This window comes from Coregonus lavaretus, assembly GCF_964263955.1.
Source record: "Coregonus lavaretus genome assembly, chromosome: 37".
In the NCBI taxonomy this organism is placed as follows: Eukaryota; Metazoa; Chordata; class Actinopteri; order Salmoniformes; family Salmonidae; genus Coregonus; species Coregonus lavaretus.
Window position 1 is genome coordinate 17,456,458 of NC_140024.1, and position 27,750 is coordinate 17,484,207.

The following is a 27,750-nucleotide window of genomic DNA, read 5'->3' on the forward strand; positions in this document are numbered from 1 at the left end:
TATGGGAGATTCTGGAGCAGCGCCTGAGACAGCATTTTCCACCACCATCAACAAAACACCAAATGATGGAATTTCACTTGGAAGAATGGTGTCGCATCCCTCCAGTAGAGTTTCCGACACTTTGAGAATCTATGCCAAGGTGCATTCAAGCTCTTCTGGCGGCTCGTGGTGGCCCAACACCATATTAAGACACTTTCCATTATTTTGGAAGTTAAACCTCCAAGTAGCATAATGTTACTGTTATAGTGATCACTGTGAATAGCTTGAAGGAATGTGAGAATTGCTCAAAAAGCAAAAGGAACATGCAGAAGCACATGATGTTGCTGTTGTTTATTAATCACTACAAATAAGAAAAGAGATTCTCCACTACATTTATCATAGAAAATACATTCATTCTACAATGAAGGTATAAGAACATAATATTAAGTGCTGCCGATTGTAGAAATACACTGGCATGACAGATTTAAATAAAAGTTAACAAGAAAACAAAGTTGGACTAAAACATTCGATGTCATGAGGATAATTCTGATATCAGTGTGCATGTTGTCTCCCTAGACGTTTAGCGCCTTCTCCTGCGCTGTCTGGTCATCCCAGGGGCGGCGGTCGTGCCTGCATCACAGTCTGTGACGTGACATCCGCACGACTCAACGTGGATGTAGGAGTGCTTGACCTTTGACCCATCAGGGCAGATCAGCTCCACCTCTTTCTGGCTAGTGGTCGCCTCTTGGCAGCAGGAGCAGTAGTGCATCATGGTGTTGGCCTCTGCTGAGTACCTGCACATTCACATAAACACAAGACAAGTTGAAAAGAGGGCTTGAATTTCCTGGGTTGTCTTGACAAGATGAGCACAGGAGCAGTAAATAAGTCAAATAAGCTCCTAGTTCAAAAAGGGCACAATATGTGGTGAATAAGTGATCACTGACTGGGGCCTGCATGACATTGACTAGTGCTGCATTCAGCATCTGTAGTACTTACATGGAAGAGGTTCCACAGTTTCCTGAGCAGGAATTGATCTCCACAGGCTCAGCGGTCGCACAGCCACTGATGACAATGCTAGTGGTGGTGTACTTCATCTCACAGACATTGCTGCGTTCTGTGCCTGGTCAGGGAAGATGCATCAAGAGTTATTGTTTGATACATTATGACATAGCTTAAGCAGAAACAGACAATATATACATTTTTGGCCAGCATGTAGGCACAATGTTTCCTGTTGGTCTTATTTTATTGTTTAGGTGACATAGCATGCTATTATTAACCAGTAGATAGGTGGTTATTAGGAATGCTTTGGCTGGACGTGTTACTTACAGGTCTTGCAGCATCCATTTGCATCTGTCTTTTCTGTGCCCTGGGGTGAAAAATAGGAGAAATGATTTATAAGTGGCAGATTGTATACATTATGTGAGCTCCCTTCCATTCTAAATGTTACTGAAACATCTATCGCTATGACCCTAGAGTGCTAGGAATGATAGTAACATTCTGAGTGAGAATGGAAAACAGTGTAACTGCAGTGTAAATTGATTGTCCCCACGATGGAGGTGAGATAAGACATAAACTCACTGGGACACAGTTCTCTGGGCTGAATGCAGGGCACACAGTCTTCACCTCCCTTGGTATATATTGGCCATCAGTTTTCTCACATGTGTACTTCACACATTTGTCACCAGGTGGTGACCATGTTTGGTTCACCTGTCGCACAAGGAAGAGATTATGAAGAATTATGATGGAGTTTCAGATCATGCAGACAGATTATACATCCTCATACACACTCTTGTTATACTCACCTGAATAGTGTGTTTGGTGTTATCTGGCATATTAACCACACAGCTTGTCTGTACACACTTCCCACAACACTGACCAGGTATGGCCTGATACTGGAAGCCCTAAGACAAGGATGGAGAGCCATCATTGAATCATTGTTCACTTATTTTATAAACATGCGGTAGCCTCCAGAGTATTTTTATAAATATGTAAATGCATTTTTCATCTTTGTTAAGAGAGACATGACTACCTGTGAACATGTAGTGTCGCAGGAGATATTTGTGCACACAATGTTGTTGAGCTTGGTACTAGGATCCATAATCGAGCTGCAGGTGCAATTCTCGCATGTTCCTTTAGGAACTTGAGCACCAGGCTGGAGTGAAGGAGAGAGACAAAAGTTATCATCCACTATAACAGACTGTTTGAATGGAGGAGGGTCAGAGTGCAAAGGGAGCAGTTCTATAGTAGAATGTGACCAATTATGAGGGCAGCAAACACAATACAGCTTATCTCAAGCTATTTGTGTGTGTATCTTTCAGAAGCTTGTTGAATTTAATTTCTTTGAAACGATTTATTCTTACCTGGTACTCAATGTTATTGTAGACACATACACCCTTAGGAACTGAACAGACACACATTGAGAAGAAATCAGTCAGTGATACCAGTGATTAATGTCATAGTTAATACAAACGTAATTCAAAACCAGTGATACCTGGGAATTACAAAGTCAATGAACTAACTAAACCACTGATGAAGCAAATCAAGGGGACTTACCACAGGTATACTCTGGACAGCAGCTTGAGATGGACGTGCTTATAATTGCCTCCCACCCTGGCTGGCAGTCCATCATGATTTTGGGGCAAAGCAGTGCATCGCACTCTGTTACAGAGGTAACCAATGAGAAGTGATTAAAAGACAAGCTGATAGAGGGTCAAATAACCCCCCTATGACCCTACAGAACACTTCAGATAATATTGGTCTAGTACTGTGTGAGTAAGAGTTGGCTTTCTAATGATTCACTGAAGGGTCACTGATCCATCACTCACCACATGTAAATTTCTGGCAGCAGCCTTCTGTCTTGTTCACCAGTCTGTATCCAGTCTCATTGCAGATGGGTATGGCTGGTGTGGGGCAAGTGATAGGCTGGCACTGGACAACCATAGAGTCTTTGTCACAGGTGCACTGCTGGCAAACACTCTCCCATGTATCACCAGGCTTAAGGGAAAAACAGGGTCATGTCAGGTCAACACATGAAAAGAAAAGACTCCATCTTTATGAAAACTCAAAACAGACAGATGAGTAACTCAAATGTTGTTGTTCTGCAATGAACTGGATTTAACCATGGCAGTTCATATGCACCATCATTAGGTGATACGAAATGGGTTGGAGGTGGTTATTCAGATATTAAAAGTTTTCTTCTAGTCAGTTCACTGGAAGGAATAAAGAGTCCAAGACCTTTACAATGTCAATGAAAAGTATTCATCCTAAGTATGTGAGTTCCCTTGACTCATGTGATATGCATCTCATGATATGTCTATGTGAGAATTAATATCTGGAGAATATTTAGATGAAGGAAATTCTTACCATTTTGGGGTTGCCATCAGGTCCGGTGCAGCCTGAAAAATATATAGAGGGTGTGTTTAAAAGTTTTGTCTCACATGGTTGGGGTCTTGTTCTTCACACCTCCACATCAACACATTTTGTTAACCGTTCCATTACAAATAAAGCCAGTAAACCATGATTCATGCTTAATTCAAGGTTTCAAAGTACAGAAAGGTCTAATGACCCATAACCCATTCTTACCACAGGAGACCACACAAGTATCAGAGTAGGTGCTGAACAAGACGGTTCCAGATGGACAGAAGCAACCCTCCTTCGTCTTATTGGTCATTTGGGTTTGATTGTTCAAATACTTCTCATTATATCTGCATACAAAAATAGTTTGGGATTATGCAGGAGATCATTTATTTAAAAGAAGGCTCATATGAAGGAAATTCATATGACATCCAATCAGAATAAAGATTACCTGGTATTACATGTTGGTTCAACTGCTGGACCACATGGCATGTACACCTTAGTGTCTGGGCATGTTTGCTCTGCAGGACAAAAATAGGTCACAGTTATGCTAAACAACAGCAGAAAAACAACAACAACACAGTAGCTGCTTATGACATCTGCTGATGTTACACATTAGTCAATTAATTTGTGGCATGACATCTATGCTTGCATTCATAGCTCACCACATTCTCCATCGGTGGACTTCCTCCAGTCAATGCAGATCCCTTTATTTGCACATTCAGATGCATACGCCTCCAGACTAGAGCATCTAGAATTAGCATTGTTGCAGACATCTGATCTACAGGCCTGAACAAAGGCGTCAGGAGAAACCGCTTTATGGCATGCCTCAAAGACCCTTTGACAGAAAATAACATAGAGAGTGATTTAAAGAAATGCTAATTAATAATACGGTACCTGTATTATGATAAAAACAGGTGCAAATACAAGCAAATTAACAGTACAGATAATGTACATTACAATTGATAAATCACATTAGGAAGTGAATTATCATTTAGGCATTCCTATTGTGTGCTTGTTCCCTTTTTCAAAATTAGTTTGATATGTTCCTTACATGCTGTTCATGATTTCACAAATGGCTGTCTTGCAGGGGGTAGGGGACGTGCTTGGGGTTGCCGGGGTGGTAGAGGGTGGTGCTGTTGGAGGAGTTGGACAGTCCTGGTTTCGAACCAGCCACTGGCTAGCTGTGACTGAGCAACCCTGTATCTGACCATTAGGTGACTGGCAGTCATTCTTCTGGGAATTATCACAGGTACCTTGAAAAATATGGACATTAAGTAGGGTAAACCCTAGTTAGCAAGGCCAGGTCATAGATTCCTTGTTGTATGCAATTTCTATAGGGTGGTCTAGATAGGAGCATCTACTGAAGGTTTGAAACTGTGAAATGTATATTGACCCTCTTTAATAATACTCACCACACTGGCCCTCTGTGCTGCTTTGGAAGAGGGAGTAAGGAAGGTTGATGCTAAATGATGACCCCTTGTAAGACACCTGAACCTTAAGATCAGGGATCTCCAGCATGACCTCCACACCTGTACTTGTTAGAGCAATGTCACCCATTCTGTAAGCTGGGTAGATTCGTTTACTGTTGACATATACCTGCATTTGTGTAGAAATGAATACACATTTAGATGGTTGAGTCATGTGTTATCTTGAAAGCAGTAACATGACAATGTTAACACCATTATTGGTTTTAATTGAAAGTCATGAGATTTCAATAAAGCATGATAACGCAGTAGCATACATAAAACAATTATGGATATTAAATAATAAAAGCAATGAGAATTATATTTTAAAATAGTTACCACATTTTCTGTTGTTTCACCAGATCTCTGCTGGGTAAGAATCCCTTCATAGGATTTGTAATGAATGATAAGGGACTGAGGACAGAATCCACTGTCAGCGTTTCCACAGTAGTGGTTATCAACAATAATGGTAAGGTTGTATTTGAAGTTGATTTCTTTCATTAAGGTGTATGAGCAGTTCTCCTGGAAATTGTAATATACTCCATCAAATGTCTTGTAGTGAGATCCACCCCATCCACTGCATACACCTGCAACATGATAAAATATGAGTTGATAATAATCTAAGCTATTGACAGAGGACATTGAAAACTCAAATGTTGGGGTTTTAGATTGTATGTTGTCACTTACATTCACATTCATATGTGAAGCAGCATCCAGCTGAATCATAGACCTTGACAGGTGGACGGCCATTCTCACACTGTAGTGGCTCCACTGGCTTGCATTTTACTGGTAGCTGGACAACAATGCCATCCTGGCAAATTGCTGTGGTACAGCTATTCAGCTGCCAAGATTCTCCATTCTGCCATTGATTTGATAAGGGAAAGCAATTACTCAAACATGCACACAGAGGGTAGAACATACTCTACGTCGGGGCTTGGACTCTACAAGGTGTGGAACGCTTTCCACAGGGATGCTGGCCCATTTTGACTACAGTGCTACCCACAGTTGTGTCAAGCTGGCTGGATGTCCTTTGGGTGGTGGACCATTCTTGATACATACAGGAAACGGTTTAGCGTGAAAAACCCAGCAGCGTTGCAGTTCTTGACACCAACTGTTGTGCCTGGCACCTACTACCATACCCCGTTCAAATGCACTTCAATTTTTTGTCTTGCGACATTCAACCTCTGAATGTACACATACACAATCCATGTCTCAAGCTTTACACCAACAAGAGCTATATACCCATTCACCCATTGTATTATTACCAACAACAAAAAAATCGATTTTTAGGGAAAAATTACCTTTCTTGGTGGCTGAATGCTAGTGCAGTCTGGGGTGGATTGAGTTGTTGGTGGTGTGGTCATGGTCTCTTCTGACGTTGTGGGGGATACAGTGGAGGGTGTAGAGGAAGGACATGGATTTGATTCCACTTCAACTTGGCACGTTGCTTTGCAGTAAGCGGTGAAGCACCACCCTGAACCATCGGTCACATTATACACTAGGTTCCCTGATTGTTGAGAAAGGCAAGCGTTAGAACATTTCAGTTTGCAAATGAAAGTTCATTAAAAGATTAGTGAAATGTCATTTATTTTGATTGTCTGAATAACATTTATAACATATTACCTGGTAGATACTGTGTCCCATTAACATTGCAAATGCACTGGCTGGTGGTGACTACTGTTGATGTAGGTGTAATAATCACTTGTGGTGAAGTTGAAGGATTTCTTGTTGTTTCTAAAATGCCTGTGATGACAACTGGCTCTGTTGTTTCTGTACTTGTTGTTGAAGGCTGTGATGTTGAAGTTGAAGTCAGTGATGTTGAAGGTGAAGTCACAATGATAGCTGTTGTAGAATATGTAATTGAGCCAGTGGTGACTACTTTAGGTGGCCTTGTGGAAGTAGATGAAATAGTCTCAGTTGTGGTTTCTTCAATTGTGGTTGTTCCACCAGTGGTAGGTGTAGTTACCTCTGCAGTTGTTGTGGGTGCAATTGTAGTTGTTGTTAAAGTAGCGTGTTTGGATGTTATGACAACTGGCCCTGTTGTTTCTTCACCTGTTGTTGTGGGCTGTGATGTTGAGGTAGAGGTTTCAACAATTACAGTGGTGGAAGTGGTTGTTGGGCCGGTGGTGACTACTTTAGGTGGCTTTGTTGATGTAGATGGAATTGTCTCAGTTGTGGTTTCTTCAATGGTGGTTGTTCCACCAGTGGTAGGTGTAGTTACCTCTGCAGTTGTTGTGGGTGAAATTGTAGTTGTTGTTAAAGTAGTGGGTTTGGAAGTTATGACAACTGGCCCTGTTGTTTCTACACCTGTTGTTGTGGGTTGTGATGTTGAGGTAGAGGTTTCAATAATTACAGTGGTGGAAGTGGTTGTTGGGCCGGTGGTGACTACTTTAGGTGGCTTTGTTGATGTAGATGGAATTGTCTCAGTTGTGGTTTCTTCAATTGTGGTTGTTCCACCAGTGGTAGGTGTAGTTACCTCTGCAGTTGTTATGGGTGCAATTGTAGTTGTTATTAAAGTAGAGGGTTTGGAAGTTATGACAACTGGCCCTGTTGTTTCTTCACCTGTTGTTGTGGGCTGTGATGTTGAGGTAGAGGTTTCAACAATTACAGTGGTGGAAGTGGTTGTTGGGCCGGTGGTGACTACTTTAGGTGGCTTTGTGGATGTAGATGGAATTGTCTCAGTTGTGGTTTGTTCAATTGTTGTAGTTCCACCTGTTGTAGGTGTAGTTACCTCTGCAGTTGTTGTGGGTGCAATTGTAGTTGTTGTTAATGTAGTGGGTTTGGATGTTATGACAACTGGCCCTGTTGTTTCTTCAACTGTTGTTGTGGGCTGTGATGTTGAGGTAGAGGTTTCAACAATTACAGTGGTGGAAGTGGTTGTTGGGCCGGTGGTGACTACTTTAGGTGGCTTTGTGGATGTAGATGGAATTGTCTCAGTTGTGGTTTCTTCAATTGTGGTTGTTCCACCAGTGGTAGGTGTAGTTACCTCTGCAGTTGTTGTGGGTGCAATTGTAGTTGTTGTTAATGTAGTGGGTTTGGAAGTTATGACAACTGGCCCTGTTGTTTCTTCACCTGTTGTTGTGGGCTGTGATGTTGAGGTAGAGGTTTCAACAATTACAGTGGTGGAAGTGGTTGTTGGGCCGGTGGTGACTACTTTAGGTGGCTTTGTGGATGTAGATGGAATTGTCTCAGTTGTGGTAACTTCAATGGTGGTTGTTCCACCAGTGGTAGGTGTAGTTACCTCTGCAGTTGTTGTGGGTGCAATTGTAGTTGTTGTTAATGTAGTGGGTTTGGATGTTATGACAACTGGCCCTGTTGTTTGTAAACCTGTTGTTGTGGGCTGTGATGTTGAGGTAGAGGTTTCAACAATTACAGTGGTGGAAGTGGTTGTTGGGCCGGTGGTGACTACTTTAGGTGGCTTTGTGGATGTAGATGGAATTGTCTCAGTTGTGGTTTCTTCAATGCTGGTTGTTCCACCAGTGGTAGGTGTAGTTACCTCTGCAGTTGTTGTGGGTGCAATTGTAGTTGTTGTTAATGTAGTGGGTTTGGATGTTATGACAACTGGCCCTGTTGTTTCTACACCTGTTGTTGTGGGCTGTGATGTTGAGGTAGAGGTTTCAATTATTACAGTGGTGAAAGTGGTTGTTGGGCCTGTGGTGACTACTTTAGGTGGCATTGTGGATGTAGATGGAATAGTCTCAGTTGTGGTTTCTTCAATTGTGGTTGTTCCACCAGTGGTAGGTGTAGTTACCTCTGCAGTTGTTATGGGTGCAATTGTAGTTGTTGTTAAAGTAGAGGGTTTGGAAGTTATGACAACTGGCCCTGTTGTTTCTTCACCTGTTGTTGTGGGCTGTGATGTTGAGGTAGAGGTTTCAACAATTACAGTGGTGGAAGTGGTTGTTGGGCCGGTGGTGACTACTTTAGGTGGCTTTGTGGATGTAGATGGAATTGTCTCAGTTGTGGTTTCTTCAATGGTTGTTGTTCCACCAGTGGTAGGTGTAGTTACCTCTGCAGTTGTTGTGGGTGCAATTGTAGTTGTTGTTAAAGTAGTGGGTTTGGATGTTATGACAACTGGCCCTGTTGTTTCTACACCTGTTGTTGTGGGCTGTGATGTTGAGGTAGAGGTTTCAACAATTACAGTGGTGGAAGTGGTTGTTGGGCCGGTGGTGACTACTTTAGGTGGCTTTGTGGATGTAGATGGAATTGTCTCAGTTGTGGTTTCTTCAATTGTGGTTGTTCCAACAGTGGTAGGTGTAGTTACCTCTGCAGTTGTTGTGGGTGCAATTGTAGTTGTTGTTAAAGTAATGGGTTTGGATGTTATGACAACTGGCCCTGTTGTTTCTTCACCTGTTGTTGTGGGTTGTGATGTTGATGTAGAGGTTTCAATAATTACAGTGGTGGAAGTGGTTGTTGGTCCGGTGGTGACTACTTTAGGTGGCTTTGTTGATGTAGATGGAATTGTCTCAGTTGTGGTTTGTTCAATTGTTGTAGTTCCACCTGTTGTAGGTGTAGTTACCTCTGCAGTTGTTGTGGGTGCAATTGTAGTTGTTGTTAATGTAGTGGGTTTGGATGTTATGACAACTGGCCCTGTTGTTTCTTCACCTATTGTTGTGGGCTGTGATGTTGAGGTAGAGGTTTCAAGAATTACAGTGGTGGAAGTGGTTGTTGGGCCGGTGGTGACTACTTTAGGTGGCTTTGTTGATGTAGATGGAATTGTCTCAGTTGTGGTTTCTTCAATTGTGGTTGTTCTACCAGTGGTAGGTGTAGTTACCTCTGCAGTTGTTGTGGGTGCAATTGTAGTTGTTGTTAAAGTAGTTGGTTTGGAAGTTATGACAACTGGCCCTGTTGTTTCTTCACCTGTTGTTGTGGGCTGTGATGTTGAGGTAGAGGTTTCAACAATTGCAGTGGTGGAAGTGGTTGTTGGGCCGGTGGTGACTACTTTAGGTGGGTTTGTTGATGTAGATGGAATTGTCTCAGTTGTGGTTTCTTCAATGGTTGTTGTTCCAACAGTGGTAGGTGTAGTTACCTCTGCAGTTGTTGTGGGTGCAATTGTAGTTGTTGTTAAAGTAGTGGGTTTGGATGTTATGACAACTGGCCCTGTTGTTTCTTCACCTGTTGTTGTGGGCTGTGATGTTGAGGTAGAGGTTTCAACAATTACAGTGGTGGAAGTGGTTGTTGGGCCGGTGGTGACTACTTTAGGTGGCTTTGTGGATGTAGATGGAATTGTCTCAGTTGTGGTTTCTTCAATGGTGGTTGTTCCACCAGTGGTAGGTGTAGTTACCTCTGCAGTTGTTGTGGGTGCAATTGTAGTTGTTGTTAAAGTAGAGGGTTTGGAAGTTATGACAACTGGCCCTGTTGTTTCTTCACCTGTTGTTGTGGGCTGTGATGTTGAGGTAGAGGTTTCAACAATTACAGTGGTGGAAGTGGTTGTTGGGCCGGTGGTGACTACTTTAGGTGGCTTTGTGGATGTAGATGGAATTGTCTCAGTTGTGGTTTCTTCAATGGTTGTTGTTCCACCAGTGGTAGGTGTAGTTACCTCTGCAGTTGTTGTGGGTGCAATTGTAGTTGTTGTTAAAGTAGTGGGTTTGGATGTTATGACAACTGGCCCTGTTGTTTCTACACCTGTTGTTGTGGGCTGTGATGTTGAGGTAGAGGTTTCAACAATTACATTGGTGGAAGTGGTTGTTGGGCCGGTGGTGACTACTTTAGGTGGCTTTGTGGATGTAGATGGAATTGTCTCAGTTGTGGTTTCTTCAATTGTGGTTGTTCCAACAGTGGTAGGTGTAGTTACCTCTGCAGTTGTTGTGGGTGCAATTGTAGTTGTTGTTAAAGTAATGGGTTTGGAAGTTATGACAACTGGCCCTGTTGTTTCTTCACCTGTTGTTGTGGGTTGTGATGTTGATGTAGAGGTTTCAATAATTACAGTGGTGGAAGTGGTTGTTGGTCCGGTGGTGACTACTTTAGGTGGCTTTGTTGATGTAGATAGAATTGTCTCAGTTGTGGTTTGTTCAATTGTTGTAGTTCCACCTGTTGTAGGTGTAGTTACCTCTGCAGTTGTTGTGGGTGCAATTGTAGTTGTTGTTAATGTAGTGGGTTTGGATGTTATGACAACTGGCCCTGTTGTTTCTTCACCTATTGTTGTGGGCTGTGATGTTGAGGTAGAGGTTTCAAGAATTACAGTGGTGGAAGTGGTTGTTGGGCCGGTGGTGACTACTTTAGGTGGCTTTGTTGATGTAGATGGAATTGTCTCAGTTGTGGTTTCTTCAATTGTAGTTGTTCTACCAGTGGTAGGTGTAGTTACCTCTGCAGTTGTTGTGGGTGCAATTGTAGTTGTTGTTAAAGTAGTTGGTTTGGAAGTTATGACAACTGGCCCTGTTGTTTCTTCACCTGTTGTTGTGGGCTGTGATGTTGAGGTAGAGGTTTCAACAATTGCAGTGGTGGAAGTGGTTGTTGGGCCGGTGGTGACTACTTTAGGTGGGTTTGTTGATGTAGATGGAATTGTCTCAGTTGTGGTTTCTTCAATGGTTGTTGTTCCAACAGTGGTAGGTGTAGTTACCTCTGCAGTTGTTGTGGGTGCAATTGTAGTTGTTGTTAAAGTAGTGGGTTTGGATGTTATGACAACTGGCCCTGTTGTTTCTTCACCTGTTGTTGTGGGCTGTGATGTTGAGGTAGAGGTTTCAACAATTACAGTGGTGGAAGTGGTTGTTGGGCCGGTGGTGACTACTTTAGGTGGCTTTGTGGATGTAGATGGAATTGTCTCAGGTGTGGTTTCTTCAATGGTGGTTGTTCCACCAGTGGTAGGTGTAGTTACCTCTGCAGTTGTTGTGGGTGCAATTGTAGTTGTTGTTAAAGTAGAGGGTTTGGAAGTTATGACAACTGGCCCTGTTGTTTCTTCACCTGTTGTTGTGGGCTGTGATGTTGAGGTAGAGGTTTCAACAATTACAGTGGTGGAAGTGGTTGTTGGGCCGGTGGTGACTACTTTAGGTGGCTTTGTTGATGTAGATGGAATTGTCTCAGTTGTGGTTTCTTCAATGGTGGTTGTTCCACCAGTGGTAGGTGTAGTTACCTCTCCAGTTGTTGTCGGTGCAATTGTAGTTGTTGTTAATTTAGTGGGTTTGGAAGTTATGACAACTGGCCCTGTTGTTTCTTCACCTGTTGTTGTGGGCTGTGATGTTGAGGTAGAGGTTTCAACAATTACAGTGGTGGAAGTGGTTGTTGGGCCGGTGGTGACTACTTTAGGTGGCTTTGTGGATGTAGATGGAATTGTCTCAGTTGTGGTTTCTTCAATGCTGGTTGTTCCACCAGTGGTAGGTGTAGTTACCTCTGCAGTTGTTGTGGGTGCAATTGAAGTTGTTGTTAATGTAGTGGGTTTGGATGTTATGACAACTGGCCCTGTTGTTTCTACACCTGTTGTTGTGGGCTGTGATGTTGAGGTAGAGGTTTCAATTATTACAGTGGTGGAAGTGGTTGTTGGGCCTGTGGTGACTACTTTAGGTGGCTTTGTGGATGTAGATGGAATAGTCTCAGTTGTGGTTTCTTCAATGGTTGTTGTTCCACCAGTGGTAGGTGTAGTTACCTCTGCAGTTGTTGTGGGTGCAATTGTAGTTGTTGTTAAAGTAGTGGGTTTGGATGTTATGACAACTGGCCCTGTTGTTTCTACACCTGTTGTTGTGGGCTGTGATGTTGAGGTAGAGGTTTCAACAATTACATTGGTGGAAGTGGTTGTTGGGCCGGTGGTGACTACTTTAGGTGGCTTTGTGGATGTAGATGGAATTGTCTCAGTTGTGGTTTCTTCAATTGTGGTTGTTCCAACAGTGGTAGGTGTAGTTACCTCTGCAGTTGTTGTGGGTGCAATTGTAGTTGTTGTTAAAGTAATGGGTTTGGAAGTTATGACAACTGGCCCTGTTGTTTCTTCACCTGTTGTTGTGGGTTGTGATGTTGATGTAGAGGTTTCAATAATTACAGTGGTGGAAGTGGTTGTTGGTCCGGTGGTGACTACTTTAGGTGGCTTTGTTGATGTAGATAGAATTGTCTCAGTTGTGGTTTGTTCAATTGTTGTAGTTCCACCTGTTGTAGGTGTAGTTACCTCTGCAGTTGTTGTGGGTGCAATTGTAGTTGTTGTTAATGTAGTGGGTTTGGATGTTATGACAACTGGCCCTGTTGTTTCTTCACCTATTGTTGTGGGCTGTGATGTTGAGGTAGAGGTTTCAAGAATTACAGTGGTGGAAGTGGTTGTTGGGCCGGTGGTGACTACTTTAGGTGGCTTTGTTGATGTAGATGGAATTGTCTCAGTTGTGGTTTCTTCAATTGTAGTTGTTCTACCAGTGGTAGGTGTAGTTACCTCTGCAGTTGTTGTGGGTGCAATTGTAGTTGTTGTTAAAGTAGTTGGTTTGGAAGTTATGACAACTGGCCCTGTTGTTTCTTCACCTGTTGTTGTGGGCTGTGATGTTGAGGTAGAGGTTTCAACAATTGCAGTGGTGGAAGTGGTTGTTGGGCCGGTGGTGACTACTTTAGGTGGGTTTGTTGATGTAGATGGAATTGTCTCAGTTGTGGTTTCTTCAATGGTTGTTGTTCCAACAGTGGTAGGTGTAGTTACCTCTGCAGTTGTTGTGGGTGCAATTGTAGTTGTTGTTAAAGTAGTGGGTTTGGATGTTATGACAACTGGCCCTGTTGTTTCTTCACCTGTTGTTGTGGGCTGTGATGTTGAGGTAGAGGTTTCAACAATTACAGTGGTGGAAGTGGTTGTTGGGCCGGTGGTGACTACTTTAGGTGGCTTTGTGGATGTAGATGGAATTGTCTCAGGTGTGGTTTCTTCAATGGTGGTTGTTCCACCAGTGGTAGGTGTAGTTACCTCTGCAGTTGTTGTGGGTGCAATTGTAGTTGTTGTTAAAGTAGAGGGTTTGGAAGTTATGACAACTGGCCCTGTTGTTTCTTCACCTGTTGTTGTGGGCTGTGATGTTGAGGTAGAGGTTTCAACAATTACAGTGGTGGAAGTGGTTGTTGGGCCGGTGGTAACTACTTTAGGTGGCTTTGTTGATGTAGATGGAATTGTCTCAGTTGTGGTTTCTTCAATGGTGGTTGTTCCACCAGTGGTAGGTGTAGTTACCTCTGCAGTTGTTGTGGGTGCAATTGAAGTTGTTGTTAATGTAGTGGGTTTGGATGTTATGACAACTGGCCCTGTTGTTTCTACACCTGTTGTTGTGGGCTGTGATGTTGAGGTAGAGGTTTCAATTATTACAGTGGTGGAAGTGGTTGTTGGGCCTGTGGTGACTACTTTAGGTGGCTTTGTGGATGTAGATGGAATAGTCTCAGTTGTGGTTTCTTCAATGGTTGTTGTTCCACCAGTGGTAGGTGTAGTTACCTCTGCAGTTGTTGTGGGTGCAATTGTAGTTGTTGTTAAAGTAGTGGGTTTGGATGTTATGACAACTGGCCCTGTTGTTTCTACACCTGTTGTTGTGGGCTGTGATGTTGAGGTAGAGGTTTCAACAATTACAGTGGTGGAAGTGGTTGTTGGGCTGGTGGTGACTACTTTAGGTGGCCTTGTGGATGTAGATGGAATTGTCTCAGTTGTGGTTTCTTCAATTGTGGTTGTTCCACCAGTGGTAGGTGTAGTTACCTCTGCAGTTGTTGTGGGTGCAATTGTAGTTGTTGTTAAAGTAGAGGGTTTGGAAGTTATGACAACTGGCCCTGTTGTTTCTTCACCTGTTGTTGTGGGCTGTGATGTTGAGGTAGAGGTTTCAACAATTACAGTGGTGGAAGTGGTTGTTGGGCCGGTGGTGACTACTTTAGGTGGCTTTGTTGATGTAGATGGAATTGTCTCAGTTGTGGTTTCTTCAATGGTGGTTGTTCCACCAGTGGTAGGTGTAGTTACCTCTCCAGCTGTTGTCGGTGCAATTGTAGTTGTTGTTAATGTAGTGGGTTTGGAAGTTATGACAACTGGCCCTGTTGTTTCTTCACCTGTTGTTGTGGGCTGTGATGTTGAGGTAGAGGTTTCAATTATTACAGTGGTGGAAGTGGTTGTTGGGCCTGTGGTGACTACTTTAGGTGGCTTTGTGGATGTAGATGGAATACTCTCAGTTGTGGTTTCTTCAATTGTGGTTGTTCCACCAGTGGTAGGTGTAGTTACCTCTGCAGTTGTTATGGGTGCAATTGTAGTTGTTGTTAAAGTAGAGGGTTTGGAAGTTATGACAACTGGCCCTGTTGTTTCTTCACCTGTTGTTGTGGGCTGTGATGTTGAGGTAGATGTTTCAACAATTACAGTGGTGGAAGTGGTTGTTGGGCCGGTGGTGACTACTTTAGGTGGCTTTGTTGATGTAGATGGAATTGTCTCAGTTGTGGTTTCTTCAATTGTGGTTGTTCTACCAGTGGTAGGTGTAGTTACCTCTGCAGTTGTTGTGGGTGCAATTGTAGTTGTTGTTAAAGTAGTTGGTTTGGAAGTTATGACAACTGGCCCTGTTGTTTCTTCACCTGTTGTTGTGGGCTGTGATGTTGAGGTAGAGGTTTCAACAATTGCAGTGGTGGAAGTGGTTGTTGGGCCAGTGGTGACTACTTTAGGTGGGTTTGTGGATGTAGATGGAATTGTCTCAGTTGTGGTTTCTTCAATGGTTGTTGTTCCAACAGTGGTAGGTGTAGTTACCTCTGCAGTTGTTGTGGGTGCAATTGTAGTTGTTGTTAAAGTAGTGGGTTTGGATGTTATGACAACTGGCCCTGTTGTTTCTTCACCTGTTGTTGTGGGCTGTGATGTTGAGGTAGAGGTTTCAACAATTACAGTGGTGGAATTGGTTGTTGGGCCGGTGGTGACTACTTTAGGTGGCTTTGTTGATGTAGATGGAATTGTCTCAGTTGTGGTTTCTTCAATTGTGGTTGTTCCACCAGTGGTAGGTGTAGTTACCTCTGCAGTTGTTGTGGGTGCAATTGTAGTTGTTGTTAAAGTAGTGGGTTTGGAAGTTATGACAACTGGCCCTGTTGTTTCTTCACCTGTTGTTGTGGGCTGTGATGTTGAGGTAGAGGTTTCAACAATTACAGTGGTGGAAGTGAAGGTTGGGCCAGTGGTGACTACTTTAGGTGGCTTTGTGGATGTAGATGGAATTGTCTCAGTTGTGGTTTGTTCAATTGTTGTAGTTCCACCAGTGGTAGGTGTAGTTACCTCTGTAGTTGTTGTTGGTGCAATTGTAGTTGTTGTTAATGTAGTGGGTTTGGAAGTTATGACAACTGGCCCTGTTGTTTCTTCACCTGTTGTTGTGGGCTGTGATGTTGAGGTAGAGGTTTCAACAATTACAGTGGTGGAAGTGGTTGTTGGGCCGGTGGTGACTACTTTAGGTGGCTTTGTTGATGTAGATGGAATTGTCTCAGTTGTGGTTTCTTCAATTGTGGTTGTTCCACCAGTGGTAGGTGTAGTTACCTCTGCAGTTGTTGTGGGTGCAATTGTAGTTGTTGTTAATGTAGTGGGTTTGGAAGTTATGACAACTGGCCCTGTTGTTTCTTCACCTGTTGTTGTGGGTTGTGATGTTGAGGTAGAGGTTTCAACAATTACAGTGGTGGAAGTGGTTGTTGGGCCGGTGGTGACTACTTTAGGTGGCTTTGTTGATGTAGATGGAATTGTCTCAGTTGTGGTTTCTTCAATTGTGGTTGTTCCACCAGTGGTAGGTGTAGTTACCTCTGCAGTTGTTATGGGTGCAATTGTAGTTGTTGTTAAAGTAGAGGGTTTGGAAGTTATGACAACTGGCCCTGTTGTTTCTTCACCTGTTGTTGTAGGCTGTGATGTTGAGGTAGAGGTTCCAATTATTACAGTGGTGGAAGTGGTTGTTGGGCCGGTGGTGACTACTTTAGGTGGCTTTGTTGAAGTAGATGGAATTGTCTCAGTTGTGGTTTCTTCAATGGTTGTTGTTCCACCAGTGGTAGGTATAGTTACCTCTGCAGTTGTTGTGGGTGCAATTGTAGTTGTTGTTAAAGTAGTGGGTTTGGATGTTATGACAACTGGCCCTGTTGTTTCTTCACCTGTTGTTGTGGGCTGTGATGTTGAGGTAGAGGTTTCAACAATTACAGTGGTGGAAGTGGTTGTTGGGCCGGTGGTGACTACTTTAGGTGGCTTTGTGGATGTAGATGGAATTGTCTCAGTTGTGGTTTCTTCAATGGTGGTTGTTCCACCAGTGATAGGTGTAGTTACCTCTGCAGTTGTTGTGGGTGCATTTGTAGTTGTTGTTAAAGTAGTGGGTTTGGAAGTTATGACAACTGGCCCTGTTGTTTCTACACCTGTTGTTGTGGGCTGTGATGTTGAGGTAGAGGTTTCAACAATTACAGTGATGGAAGTGGTTGTTGGGCCGGTGGTGACTACTTTAGGTGGCTTTGTTGAAGTAGATGGAATTGTCTCAGTTGTGGTTTCTTCAATTGTGGTTGTTCCACCAGTGGTAGGTGTAGTTACCTCTGCAGTTGTTGTGGGTGCAATTGTAGTTGTTGTTAATGTAGTGGGTTTGGAAGTTATGACAACTGGCCCTGTTGTTTCTTCACCTGTTGTTGTGGGTTGTGAAGTTGAGGTAGAGGTTTCAACAATTACAGTGGTGGAAGTGGTTGTTGGGCCGGTGGTGACTACTTTAGGTGGCTTTGTGGATGTAGATGGAATTGTCTCAGTTGTGGTTTCTTCAATTGTTGTAGTTCCACCAGTGGTAGGTGTAGTTACCTCTGCAGTTGTTGTGGGTGCAATTGTAGTTGTTGTTAATGTAGTGGGTTTGGAAGTTATGACAACTGGCCCTGTTGTTTCTTCACCTGTTGTTGTGGGCTGTGATGTTGAGGTAGAGGTTTCAACAATTACAGTGGTGGAAGTGGTTGTTGGGCCGGTGGTGACTACTTTAGGTGGCTTTGTTGATGTAGATGGAATTGTCTCAGTTGTGGTTTCTTCAATTGTGGTTGTTCCACCAGTGGTAGGTGTAGTTACCTCTGCAGTTGTTGTGGGTGCAATTGTAGTTGTTGTTAATGTAGTGGGTTTGGAAGTTATGACAACTGGCCCTGTTGTTTCTTCACCTGTTGTTGTAGGCTGTGATGTTGAGGTAGAGGTTCCAATTATTACAGTGGTGGAAGTGGTTGTTGGGCCGGTGGTGACTTCTTTAGGTGGCTTTGTGGATGTAGATGGAATTGTCTCAGTTGTGGTTTCTTCAATTGTGGTTGTTCCACCAGTGGTAGGTGTAGTTACCTCTGCAGTTGTTGTGGGTGCAATTGTAGTTGTTGTTAATGTAGTGGGTTTGGATGTTATGACAACTGGCCCTGTTGTTTCTTCACCTGTTGTTGTGGGCTTGAATGTTGAGGTAGAGGTTTCAACAATTACAGTGGTGGAAGTGGTTGTTGGGCCGGTGGTGACTACTTTAGGTGGCTTTGTGGATGTAGATGGAATTGTCTCAGTTGTGGTTTCTTCAATGGTTGTTGTTCCACCAGTGGTAGGTGTAGTTACCTCTGCAGTTGTTGTGGGTGCAATTGTAGTTGTTGTTAATGTAGTGGGTTTGGATGTTATGACAACTGGCCCTGTTGTTTCTTCACCTGTTGTTGTGGGTTGTGATGTTGAGGTAGAGGTTTCAACAATTACAGTGGTGGAAGTGGTTGTTGGGCCGGTGGTGACTACTTTAGGTGGCTTTGTTGATGTAGATGGAATTATCTCAGTTGTGGTTTCTTCAATTGTGGTTGTTCCACCAGTGGTAGGTGTAGTTACCTCTGCAGTTGTTGTGGGTGCAATTGTAGTTGTTGTTAAAGTAGTGGGTTTGGAAGTTATGACAACTGGCCCTGTTGTTTCTTCACCTGTTGTTGTGGGCTGTGATGTTGAGGTAGAGGTTTCAACAATTACAGTGGTGGAAGTGGTTGTTGGGCCGGTGGTGACTACTTTAGGTGGCTTTGTGGATGTAGATGGAATTGTCTCAGTTGTGGTTTCTTCAATTGTGGTTGTTCCACCAGTGGTAGGTGTAGTTACCTCTGCAGTTGTTATGGGTGCAATTGTAGTTGTTGTTAAAGTAGAGGGTTTGGAAGTTATGACAACTGGTCCTGTTGTTTCTTCACCTGTTGTTGTAGGCTGTGATGTTGAGGTAGAGGTTCCAATTATTACAGTGGTGGAAGTGGTTGTTGGGCCGGTGGTGACTACTTTAGGTGGCTTTGTTGATGTAGATGGAATTGTCTCAGTTGTGGTTTCTTCAATTGTGGTTGTTCCACCAGTGGTAGGTGTAGTTACCTCTGCAGTTGTTGTGGGTGCAATTGTAGTTGTTGTTAATGTAGTGGGTTTGGAAGTTATGACAACTGGCCCTGTTGTTTCTTCACCTGTTGTTGTGGGCTGTGATGCTGAGGTAGAGGTTTCAACAATTACAGTGGTGGAAGTGGTTGTTGGGCCGGTGGTGACTACTTTAGATGGCTTTGTAGATGTAATGGTCTCAGTTGTGGTTTCTTCCTTTGTTGAAATTTCAGCTGTGGTCGATGTAGCTACTTGTCCACTTGTTGAGGGTACCATAGTTGTTGTAGTTACAGTTGTCGGATTCGGAATTGTGACTGTACTTGCTCCTGATGTTGTAGTTGTAGGATTTAATGATGTAGTTGTTGTGCCAATATTGATTTCAGGTGTGGTCTCCATTGTTGTGGATGACCAAGTTGAAGTAGATGTAGGTTCTGTTTTTGAAAAATATATATCTTCAGTTAACTAGGCCAGAAAAATAACATTTTCATTTACCAAATAGCTCATATTTACAATACTACATTTTAACATATCGTTAATATGAATTAAACGTATCATTAACACCTACAGGTCTTCACGGGTCCACCCAAACCCAAATACTCGAGACCCACCCGTGACCCGAGCGGGTCTTGGTCCAAAGGGCTAACTTTTTCCCGGGTTCGGGTTGATTGCTGTTTGATTGTCATCAGCCCTTGGGTCTATGTAAGTACAGCTGATGAACCCGAGTGGACCCGAAATGACCCAATCAAAGCTCTGCATAGCCTATAGCATATTACATTTTTGCAAATAAGGTTAATATACTGACTTATAGAAGGCAAAATATAAAGTCCTATATGTTAACCAGTGAAGAAACTTGGCTGATAAACATTATTTTTCTGACACTCGGGTCCTATCGGGTCTGGTCTAGACCCGGACCCTATAGGGTATGGTTCTAGGTTTGCTTGTCGTCGGGTTTGGGTATAATTGTTCTTGGGTCCGTTCTTGGGTCCAACTTTTACATATAAATTGCTATTAATTGTTATCAAGATTGCCATTTATCAGTATGGTACTTAGCAAAATTGTTTTTGTACTTTAATCATTTTAGAGTTTCTCTGCTTACCAGATGTTGAGAAATGGAAGACAGTTGTGGGCTTTAGTGTTGTTGTAGAGGCCTGTGTTGTAGTTGCATGGACAGTTGTTGTGGTCAGAGGGGATGTTGTGGTTGGTACTGGAGTTGTGATCACTTGACAAGGGTAAATGTTCCTGGTAATGGTTCCATTCGCGGCACAAACAGCAACTATGCAGTTACTAATCCCATCTGTTGTATTGTAGATGGTTTCTCCATATTGGTGTTGTTTACCATTATGCAAGCATGTACAATCTACAGGGGGGAAAATATTTTACAATTAGATTCAATCAATGTTGCTTTGGTCATTGCTAAATGTTTTACTTTAATTTGGGGATGTCATCCTTACCATTTACATTATAACTACAGCTCACTCCAGTCATTGTGCAGGTGCTTTAAAAGAAGAAAAATCAATTTAAATTTAATTAAACAATTTAAATAATTTAAACATTGAAATTATTCACAGGTTCAAATTATATAGATATAAATATTTTGTTCAAAATATTAGTAAAGAGCTAAGACTAGTCAGGACTTGGTAATAAAGTATGTTGTGAAATCCATGGGGAGCAGGGCAAGTTTTCAGATTGTCATACAGCCATTATTGGCATCACTATGGAAAAACTAGCATGACCCTTCCAGTCTTTGCCAATCCCCTACCCTCTTCCCCAGAATTAATATAACACGGAATACATAGTACTTTCACAGTTGGAACATTCAGAATATGCTCTGAAATAGCACAGGTACTGTGAATTGAATGATTTAAACATACCATGTTTCACAGTTTTGTGCCGGAACATTCTGTCCATTGGTGTACTGGTTTCCTTCATAGTCATAGCAGCCACATTGTTCCCTCTCCACACACTTCATTGTCTCCTCATTGAAGTAAGGTTGTGCCGCAGGGCAGTTAGGATAGCAGCCTGTAATAAGCACAATAGCCAAGAGGTTACAAAAGGTCAAGTCTTGTTAAGGATAACAGGAGTCACTGTAAATGTATCCTGAGGCTGCTCAGACATGTTGTTTTATAACCATTGTCGGGGTCAGATCCAATTTAAATTGTTATTCAGAAATCATACCCAAAATGAGACAAAATATGAGTCATATCCCTACCTTCCAATGCTGGAATTAAACTAGAACAGTTTCCGGAAGGGTTTCTGCAGGTCTTCATACACTGAGCTCCACATGCCTTGTAGTGCCACTCACATTCTCCAGGGGGGTTGTAGTAATCACAGAACAGTGCTGTATGTGGAGGACAAAATATGGTGGACAAAAAACGTTTTCATTATTTGAACTAGAATAATGATACCTTTCCATGATCAACTGTCCTATATGATAATGTGTCAACCTGGTCCAGTACTGAATTGACAAGCGCCTTAATGTAGTTGAACCAGAACCCAAAAAAATTCAGTTCAACCTTCTTGATTTTACTCAGCTCAGACTTCACTGTTGATTGTGAAGAAACTTACGGCAAATTCGGGGGCTTCTCCAGGCTACGCATGCTCCAGCTTCATTGCAGGCCTTTGCATAAGCTGCCACTGCGGTACAGAAGCACTCACAGTCTCCACCACTGTCACAAGCACATGAGTCTCTCACACAAGCATCGTAGTAAGGAGAGGGGTCCACCTTAAAAGCACAGCAATGTGTTGTAAGATATACAGTAGTTCATGGTACATGGTGAAGTACATTTCTTTGTCCACAAAAGACAAATCCACATATCTTACTAGAAATATATCCTAATTGAATATATCCATACCTGGTTCTGGCAGGCTGCGAAGACATCACTGTTAATGATGCTGCACTGTTTCTGGGCCCAAGACGCTCTGTACGGGTTGGAGGTACATGGATGCACTACAGCGGATACACTTGGGCAGCTTGATGAAACTTTCCAGCTGTTTCCAAATTCCACCGGATCAACAACAGTCGCCTGGGCTCTAGTTGTGAAGTCATTGTTTGCGTTGCCATCATAGTTTCCACACAGACCACACACTTGCCCCTGAAGAAAAGAGATCATGAATTTAAATGATTGACTTGGCAGGGTTCTACAAAAGTCTTGGTAATATCAGTTTTGACTGAATACTGAATTCAGTTCTTCATCAGAGTATCTTAATATACCTGGTATTGTGGGCTAAGCTTGATAGACAGACTGGTCTTCTTGTCCCACATGAGGATTAGACCACTTTTGACTTCAATGACCAGATAATTCCCCAGAAGACTGATCTGTTTAGGAAACTGCTCTTCTGGAGTACTCCTGACAACTTGAGCAGTCCCATCTGCCAATATGAGCTCACTGGTCTGAAATAGAGAAATATGTTTTCATACATAACTTGGTCTGAAATCGGATCTCAACTTGATGTTTGGTTGATCATTTGTTGATTGTGCTTTACACGAGGGATGGAATGTACAGTATTGTGTGAAGTCAAGTTGCTCATTACCCCCAGGAAGAGTTTGATGGTCTTGGAGCAGGTGGTGCCTTTAGTTCCACAAGGAACGTTCTCAGTGAGGACTCTGAAGCTACCACTGCCATTAGTATTGCCACAGTAGTCCTGTGCGAAAGGAAAATATTCTTAATATTGTTCAAATTCACACTTTTCAATGCTGATAAAATTCTACCAAATAGAGACACAAACCTGAATGAGAGTGTATTCACAGTTTCCATTAAAGTTGAACCTTTTCTCATCAAAGGTGATATAGTGACCCTCTCCGTAGATTGCACAAACTCCATCACAAAGATGTGTGGTACACTGCCATTGTCTGTCCTTGCAAGTACTGTGAACAACACACACATAATGTCACAAAAATTGCCGGTCAGTTTTTTCATGATTTGTAAGTCTATGTTCTTTATGTTTTCTCCCCCCTGAGATGTAAGACACAAAACAGGCATACCATGTATTGCAGTCAACCTTAACGGTCTCTCCAGCTTGGTAAGTAGCTCCATTGTGAGAACAAGGACAAAGTTCCTCCTTGATGCAGTCTCCGTTCCCATCAGACACCAGTCCGGTGGGGCACATACAACCTGATGTGCACTCTGTGCTGATCTAAAGTGATTTAACAAAATACACACATAAGTCATGGCAAATTAAAGGAATGTGGACTATGTTTTTGTGCACGGGGGGAGGGGTAGGAGGGGTGGGGGGGTTGGGGGGGGGGGTATTTGACATAATTGAGATTCTCAAATGTTTTTGTTCAGTCAACACAAAACTCGGTATAATAGTGACAGTGTGTGACAATCCCATTTAGAGTTAATGAGGGACTCACACAGGTCATGTCCAGAGTTTTGCAGCTCTTCTGACACTCTGACCCTGAAGCTCCTGGAGGTGCAGTTGAGCAGTTGAAGAAAACCATAGGCTGTGTGCATACTGGGGATATATGGAATAACAATACAAGTTTTAAAAAACTATTTTCAATTCTCAAACAAGCAGAATATAATTGTAATATATCCAGAAATATCCACATTCATCATCATTAATCACATTGTCTTACATGAATTGCTTGAATCCTCTTGGTTCATTTCAAATGTACCTGTTTTGTGAAGGATGCATGTAAAGAGTTAAATCATATTATGTTTTTAAAATGTATAACTGCCTTGATTTTGCTGGACCCCAGGAAAAGTAATGGGGATCCATAATAAATACAAATACAAATATCGACACATTTATTTTAGAAATAGCTACTAAATTGGAAGCAAAGAACATCAAACTTACTAAATAGTCTTGCTCCCCCAGTGCAACTCAGTGTCCCTTGCCTACAAGTGCTGTAACGTAGTTACAGTATTAATAGTTATAGTTAGTTAGATAATCAAATTAACAGCAAATATCATTACGACACAGTTTTGAATATATCCATCAAGTTTCACTAGTACTTGTATTTATTTTGGTCGCCTAGCTTTATATGTATGAGGGAGGTGTTTACCAGGTGGCACCGTCTCTGCTGATAGCCTCTCCTGCAGGGACCACTGAGCCCTTGTCATAGCAGGGACAGTTGGTGGGGGCAACACACTGGCCAGCCTCGTCCATGTATGTGCCCTCTGCACAGCCACAGCCGTCCACCGGAACAAACTCCACCTGGCAAGATCGGTCTGTCATACTCAGGGAGCGGCAGGTGCGTCCACAGCTGGTCATGTTGTAGGTATAAACTGTTTGACTGGGGCAGGTGGCGAATTTATCTGAGAAAAGTCATTAGATATGAGTAGTATTAGCAATACTATTTTTTGTTTGCTTATATCTTTGTATTTGTGGAGTTATTTCTTCCGGTTATTTGTATTTAGTAACTCAACCCTACGGTTGTTGTGTCAATAAAATCATTACATTCTAATTGATTTGCAGCACTTATGATAATAACATAATAATAATAATAATATGCCATTTAGCAGACGCTTTTATCCAAAGCGACTTACAGTCATGCGTGCATACATTTTTTTGTTTGTTTGTTTGTGTATGGGTGGTCCCGGGGATCGAACCCACTACCTTGGCGTTACAAGCGCCGTGCTCTACCAGCTGAGCTACAGAGGACCACACATTGCAAGAGGTCTCCATGGTGCCATGCTGTCTACTTACTGCAGATAGTGTCTCTCCAGCCGCTGAGCTGGATGCCCTCGGCAGCACAAGCATGGACATAAGAGGACACGGCAGCACACATGCAGTCCTCACTCTTCTCACAGTTACAGCTGTCATACATGCAGTTCTGTTGGAAAAAAATAGTCAAAGTGTGTCAGGACTATAACCTCATCACATAAGACTTTAATAGTTTTACTTTGTGATTGTATCCTTCTTAACTAACTTACGGTTTTGTAGGCATCAGGTCTTATTTCAGAATGGCAAGGGGAGAACACTCCTTTAGGATCTGATAACATGGAACACCAGTGCTGGGCATATTTCTCTGTGAAAAAGACAATCATAATTTGTTCAACATCAGCATATTCTTTCTTATATAACTTTGTTATAATCATTCAACAAGTGATTCATCTGTAGGTTTAATAAATATGTACCATTTTCAATGCTCAAACTGCAGGGGTTTTCAAAGCTACTCTTGACATCAGGGCAGCTGGCCATGGTCTTCCACGTGTTGGCAAAAGCTACAGCTGTGCCCTCCACCAATCCACTGATGACTCTGAACTCATCTGCCTGAACATCATTGTAGTTTCCGCAAAGGCCTGTGGATAAATAATTGAAGTCATATGATGTTATTCGATTTTTATGAATAGAGACACCGAAGAATAAGGTATGAAACTGGTGGATGAATCTGAAGCATACCACAGGTTGTTCCTTTGTAGGATGAGATGGCAGTTATGTAGATCTGCATAACTGGTGAAAGCTGGATCTGAAGTTGAACTCCAAGGGTTGTCTGGATAACAATGTAGAATGAGGAGGGCTTGAAGATGGTCACTTCAGCTGCAATACATGAAATAAAAAGAGGGACACCATTAAGGCTTCATCTAGTGAATATAAATGATATGGAGTTTATACACTGATCCACACAACAATTTAATTAGGTATTACAATGGATTATCTCACCTGTATAGAGTGGGAGCTGAGAAAGAATCTGATTTACAAAAACACTTCCACTTGACTGGACTCGGATTACCTGTGAATTAGATAAAATCATATATTTGATACAATTCTAATTTGTTCATATATTTTTGTTGAACATTCCGCTGAAGACTCAAACATTTCCATACAGATTGCAAACAGCCCGGCAATATTTGCCAAATCAGGGCAATTTTAAATAAGGTTATTGTGTGTTTAGACAAAAAGTTTGAGGGACATTTATTTGCAAGCCAGAATAATGATCTTAAAGAAGTGTCTTTGCTTTGAAATGAGTTGACAGGTCATTATGTTATTTGCTCTGAAACATATTTGGAGAGTTGCCTTACGGTGGATCTGCTGGAGAGGGCTAGGGTAACAGCCCTCATACAGGTCTCAGTGTCAGTCAACCCACACTTCACAATGTCTCCCAGCACGGTGAATTCAGTTCCATTGCATTGCTGAAGGAAAACAAGCATGAGTTTGACGGAATAAACATGAAATGAGAGTGACTCACTTAAAGAATGAACCCTTTGGACATATGTCTAGGTCAACATGTGGCTTGAGGAAAAGCAATTTTACCTCACCTTTGCACTGAAAAGTTATGAAGATTTTCTACTAGTTTCTATTGCTTTGCTTTACTGCACCACATGAACTGACCTTGGTCAGAATGTAAGAGCAGTCCCCATGGAATGTGTAGGCTTTCCCATCATAGGTGTTGATGTGGGATCCTCCCTCCACAGAGCAGGTCCCAGGACAGTCCTTGTCCGTACAGGCCCACTGACCACCAGCACAGGTGCTAAAGGGAACATTTATACTGGCTTATTTCACAACTGCATTCATACAGTATTTCGTTTTGATAATCACACTGTAGAGTTTGGCATGATTCATGAACATGAGGTATGGGATACGTCATGTTTAAATCAGATGATGTACTTGGCCTACCATTCTTTACAGTTGCTGGTATAAGATTCTCCAGATTTGTATACTTGTCCATTGTGGACACAAAGGCATTCGCTCACTGGAATACAGCCACTGTTGCTGACATCATCGAATACAGTACCTATTTGGTGAGAGATCCGGCAGAATTTTAATACAACATTAAGAAAGATTTTAGTTCCTAACAGAAAATTATTCATTTTCACTGTTTAAGAGATTGCTAAAACTGCATTCAGTAAGGAGTGTTATTCTAATGTGTACTTTACACAGAGAACTGCATTGACTCCAGGAAGCAACTGAGAAAAATCCAATATTTACTCCTTTCTTTGTCACATTATTCAGATACTTTGCACACATTGATATAAAAGGCATAATGGGTAAAGGTGTGATGTTTTCATGATGTGCTTAAGGTTAACTTATACACCAGAGTTGAACCTATGTGGTACCTAGAGGACAGAAACAGCCGTCTGTACAGTGGTCTTCACACAACTGGCTGGCCTCTGGGTTGGAGCAGGTGTCAACACAGGGGCTTCCACACTCCTGGTACTCCATGTTGTAGGGGCATGTCTTATCTGAGAAAAGAAACATTGTGATGAACTGTTTCTTTAACAGAGATTGTGAACCTGATCATTTGGTGGTTGGGGGGCATGTTGAAGAGTATCTGCATGCTTACAGCAGAACTGTTTAGTCCTCCATTGCTGTGGCTTCCCCCCTGCGTGAACACACTGACGGGAGTACTCTGAGATGGTGTTGCACAGGCAGAAGGAGTTGGTGCTGTTATCACAGTGGCACAGGTCAGCCAGGCAGGTCTCGACAAAGGAGTCCATGTCCAAATAATTTGTGCAGCTACTGAAAGCTGCATTGGAGAACAGCTGCTGACAAAATTCCTACAGATGGAGACAAACCACAAAAGGTTACCATATAAAAAACATTTGTTGGATCACATGGATTGATTGCCATTTCTAACTTCTATTAACATTGTTTAGTATTCTTCTTCTGTTGTTTGAAATGCATACCTCATCTCCACAACTCTCTGCAGAAGTTAGCATAGGCTCCTCACAGACTTCCAGAGGGCCATCCAATTTCCAGAGGTTTCCATAGTCAGAGCTAGAGAGTTCCCCACCTGCAACAACACAAACATTGACAATTAGTTCCACCTACAGTATGTAATGTAGTTACATTTCAATAGTT

General features: G+C 42.4%; 1 protein-coding gene across 1 annotated transcript in view; it reads right to left on the reverse strand.

Annotated features, from left to right (window-relative positions):
• Positions 1-311: 311 nt before the first annotated feature.
• LOC311111369 (mucin-5B-like) overlaps positions 312-27,750 on the reverse strand; it is a gene marked incomplete at its 5' end in the record, with an annotated part of 31,057 nt that continues 3,618 nt past the window's right edge. Inside the window, 40 exons of the mRNA XM_084154086.1 lie at positions 312-773; positions 976-1,099; positions 1,306-1,345; positions 1,558-1,686; positions 1,782-1,880; positions 2,009-2,131; positions 2,340-2,380; positions 2,533-2,637; positions 2,805-2,973; positions 3,343-3,374; positions 3,562-3,683; positions 3,785-3,854; positions 3,999-4,171; positions 4,388-4,589; positions 4,749-4,932; positions 5,139-5,386; positions 5,487-5,658; positions 8,002-8,082; positions 8,899-9,024; positions 20,900-21,021; positions 21,212-21,340; positions 21,568-21,724; positions 21,855-22,094; positions 22,214-22,393; positions 22,534-22,644; positions 22,729-22,867; positions 22,985-23,136; positions 23,357-23,457; positions 24,021-24,263; positions 24,655-24,781; positions 24,882-24,976; positions 25,086-25,250; positions 25,351-25,488; positions 25,612-25,681; positions 25,971-26,081; positions 26,281-26,400; positions 26,610-26,683; positions 27,006-27,131; positions 27,233-27,446; positions 27,576-27,682. Of these exons, the coding sequence (XP_084010212.1) occupies positions 560-773; positions 976-1,099; positions 1,306-1,345; positions 1,558-1,686; positions 1,782-1,880; positions 2,009-2,131; positions 2,340-2,380; positions 2,533-2,637; positions 2,805-2,973; positions 3,343-3,374; positions 3,562-3,683; positions 3,785-3,854; positions 3,999-4,171; positions 4,388-4,589; positions 4,749-4,932; positions 5,139-5,386; positions 5,487-5,658; positions 8,002-8,082; positions 8,899-9,024; positions 20,900-21,021; positions 21,212-21,340; positions 21,568-21,724; positions 21,855-22,094; positions 22,214-22,393; positions 22,534-22,644; positions 22,729-22,867; positions 22,985-23,136; positions 23,357-23,457; positions 24,021-24,263; positions 24,655-24,781; positions 24,882-24,976; positions 25,086-25,250; positions 25,351-25,488; positions 25,612-25,681; positions 25,971-26,081; positions 26,281-26,400; positions 26,610-26,683; positions 27,006-27,131; positions 27,233-27,446; positions 27,576-27,682 (5,375 nt within the window). The 3' untranslated portion in view covers positions 312-559. The remainder of the gene's footprint in view (positions 774-975; positions 1,100-1,305; positions 1,346-1,557; positions 1,687-1,781; positions 1,881-2,008; positions 2,132-2,339; positions 2,381-2,532; positions 2,638-2,804; positions 2,974-3,342; positions 3,375-3,561; positions 3,684-3,784; positions 3,855-3,998; positions 4,172-4,387; positions 4,590-4,748; positions 4,933-5,138; positions 5,387-5,486; positions 5,659-8,001; positions 8,083-8,898; positions 9,025-20,899; positions 21,022-21,211; positions 21,341-21,567; positions 21,725-21,854; positions 22,095-22,213; positions 22,394-22,533; positions 22,645-22,728; positions 22,868-22,984; positions 23,137-23,356; positions 23,458-24,020; positions 24,264-24,654; positions 24,782-24,881; positions 24,977-25,085; positions 25,251-25,350; positions 25,489-25,611; positions 25,682-25,970; positions 26,082-26,280; positions 26,401-26,609; positions 26,684-27,005; positions 27,132-27,232; positions 27,447-27,575; positions 27,683-27,750) is intronic.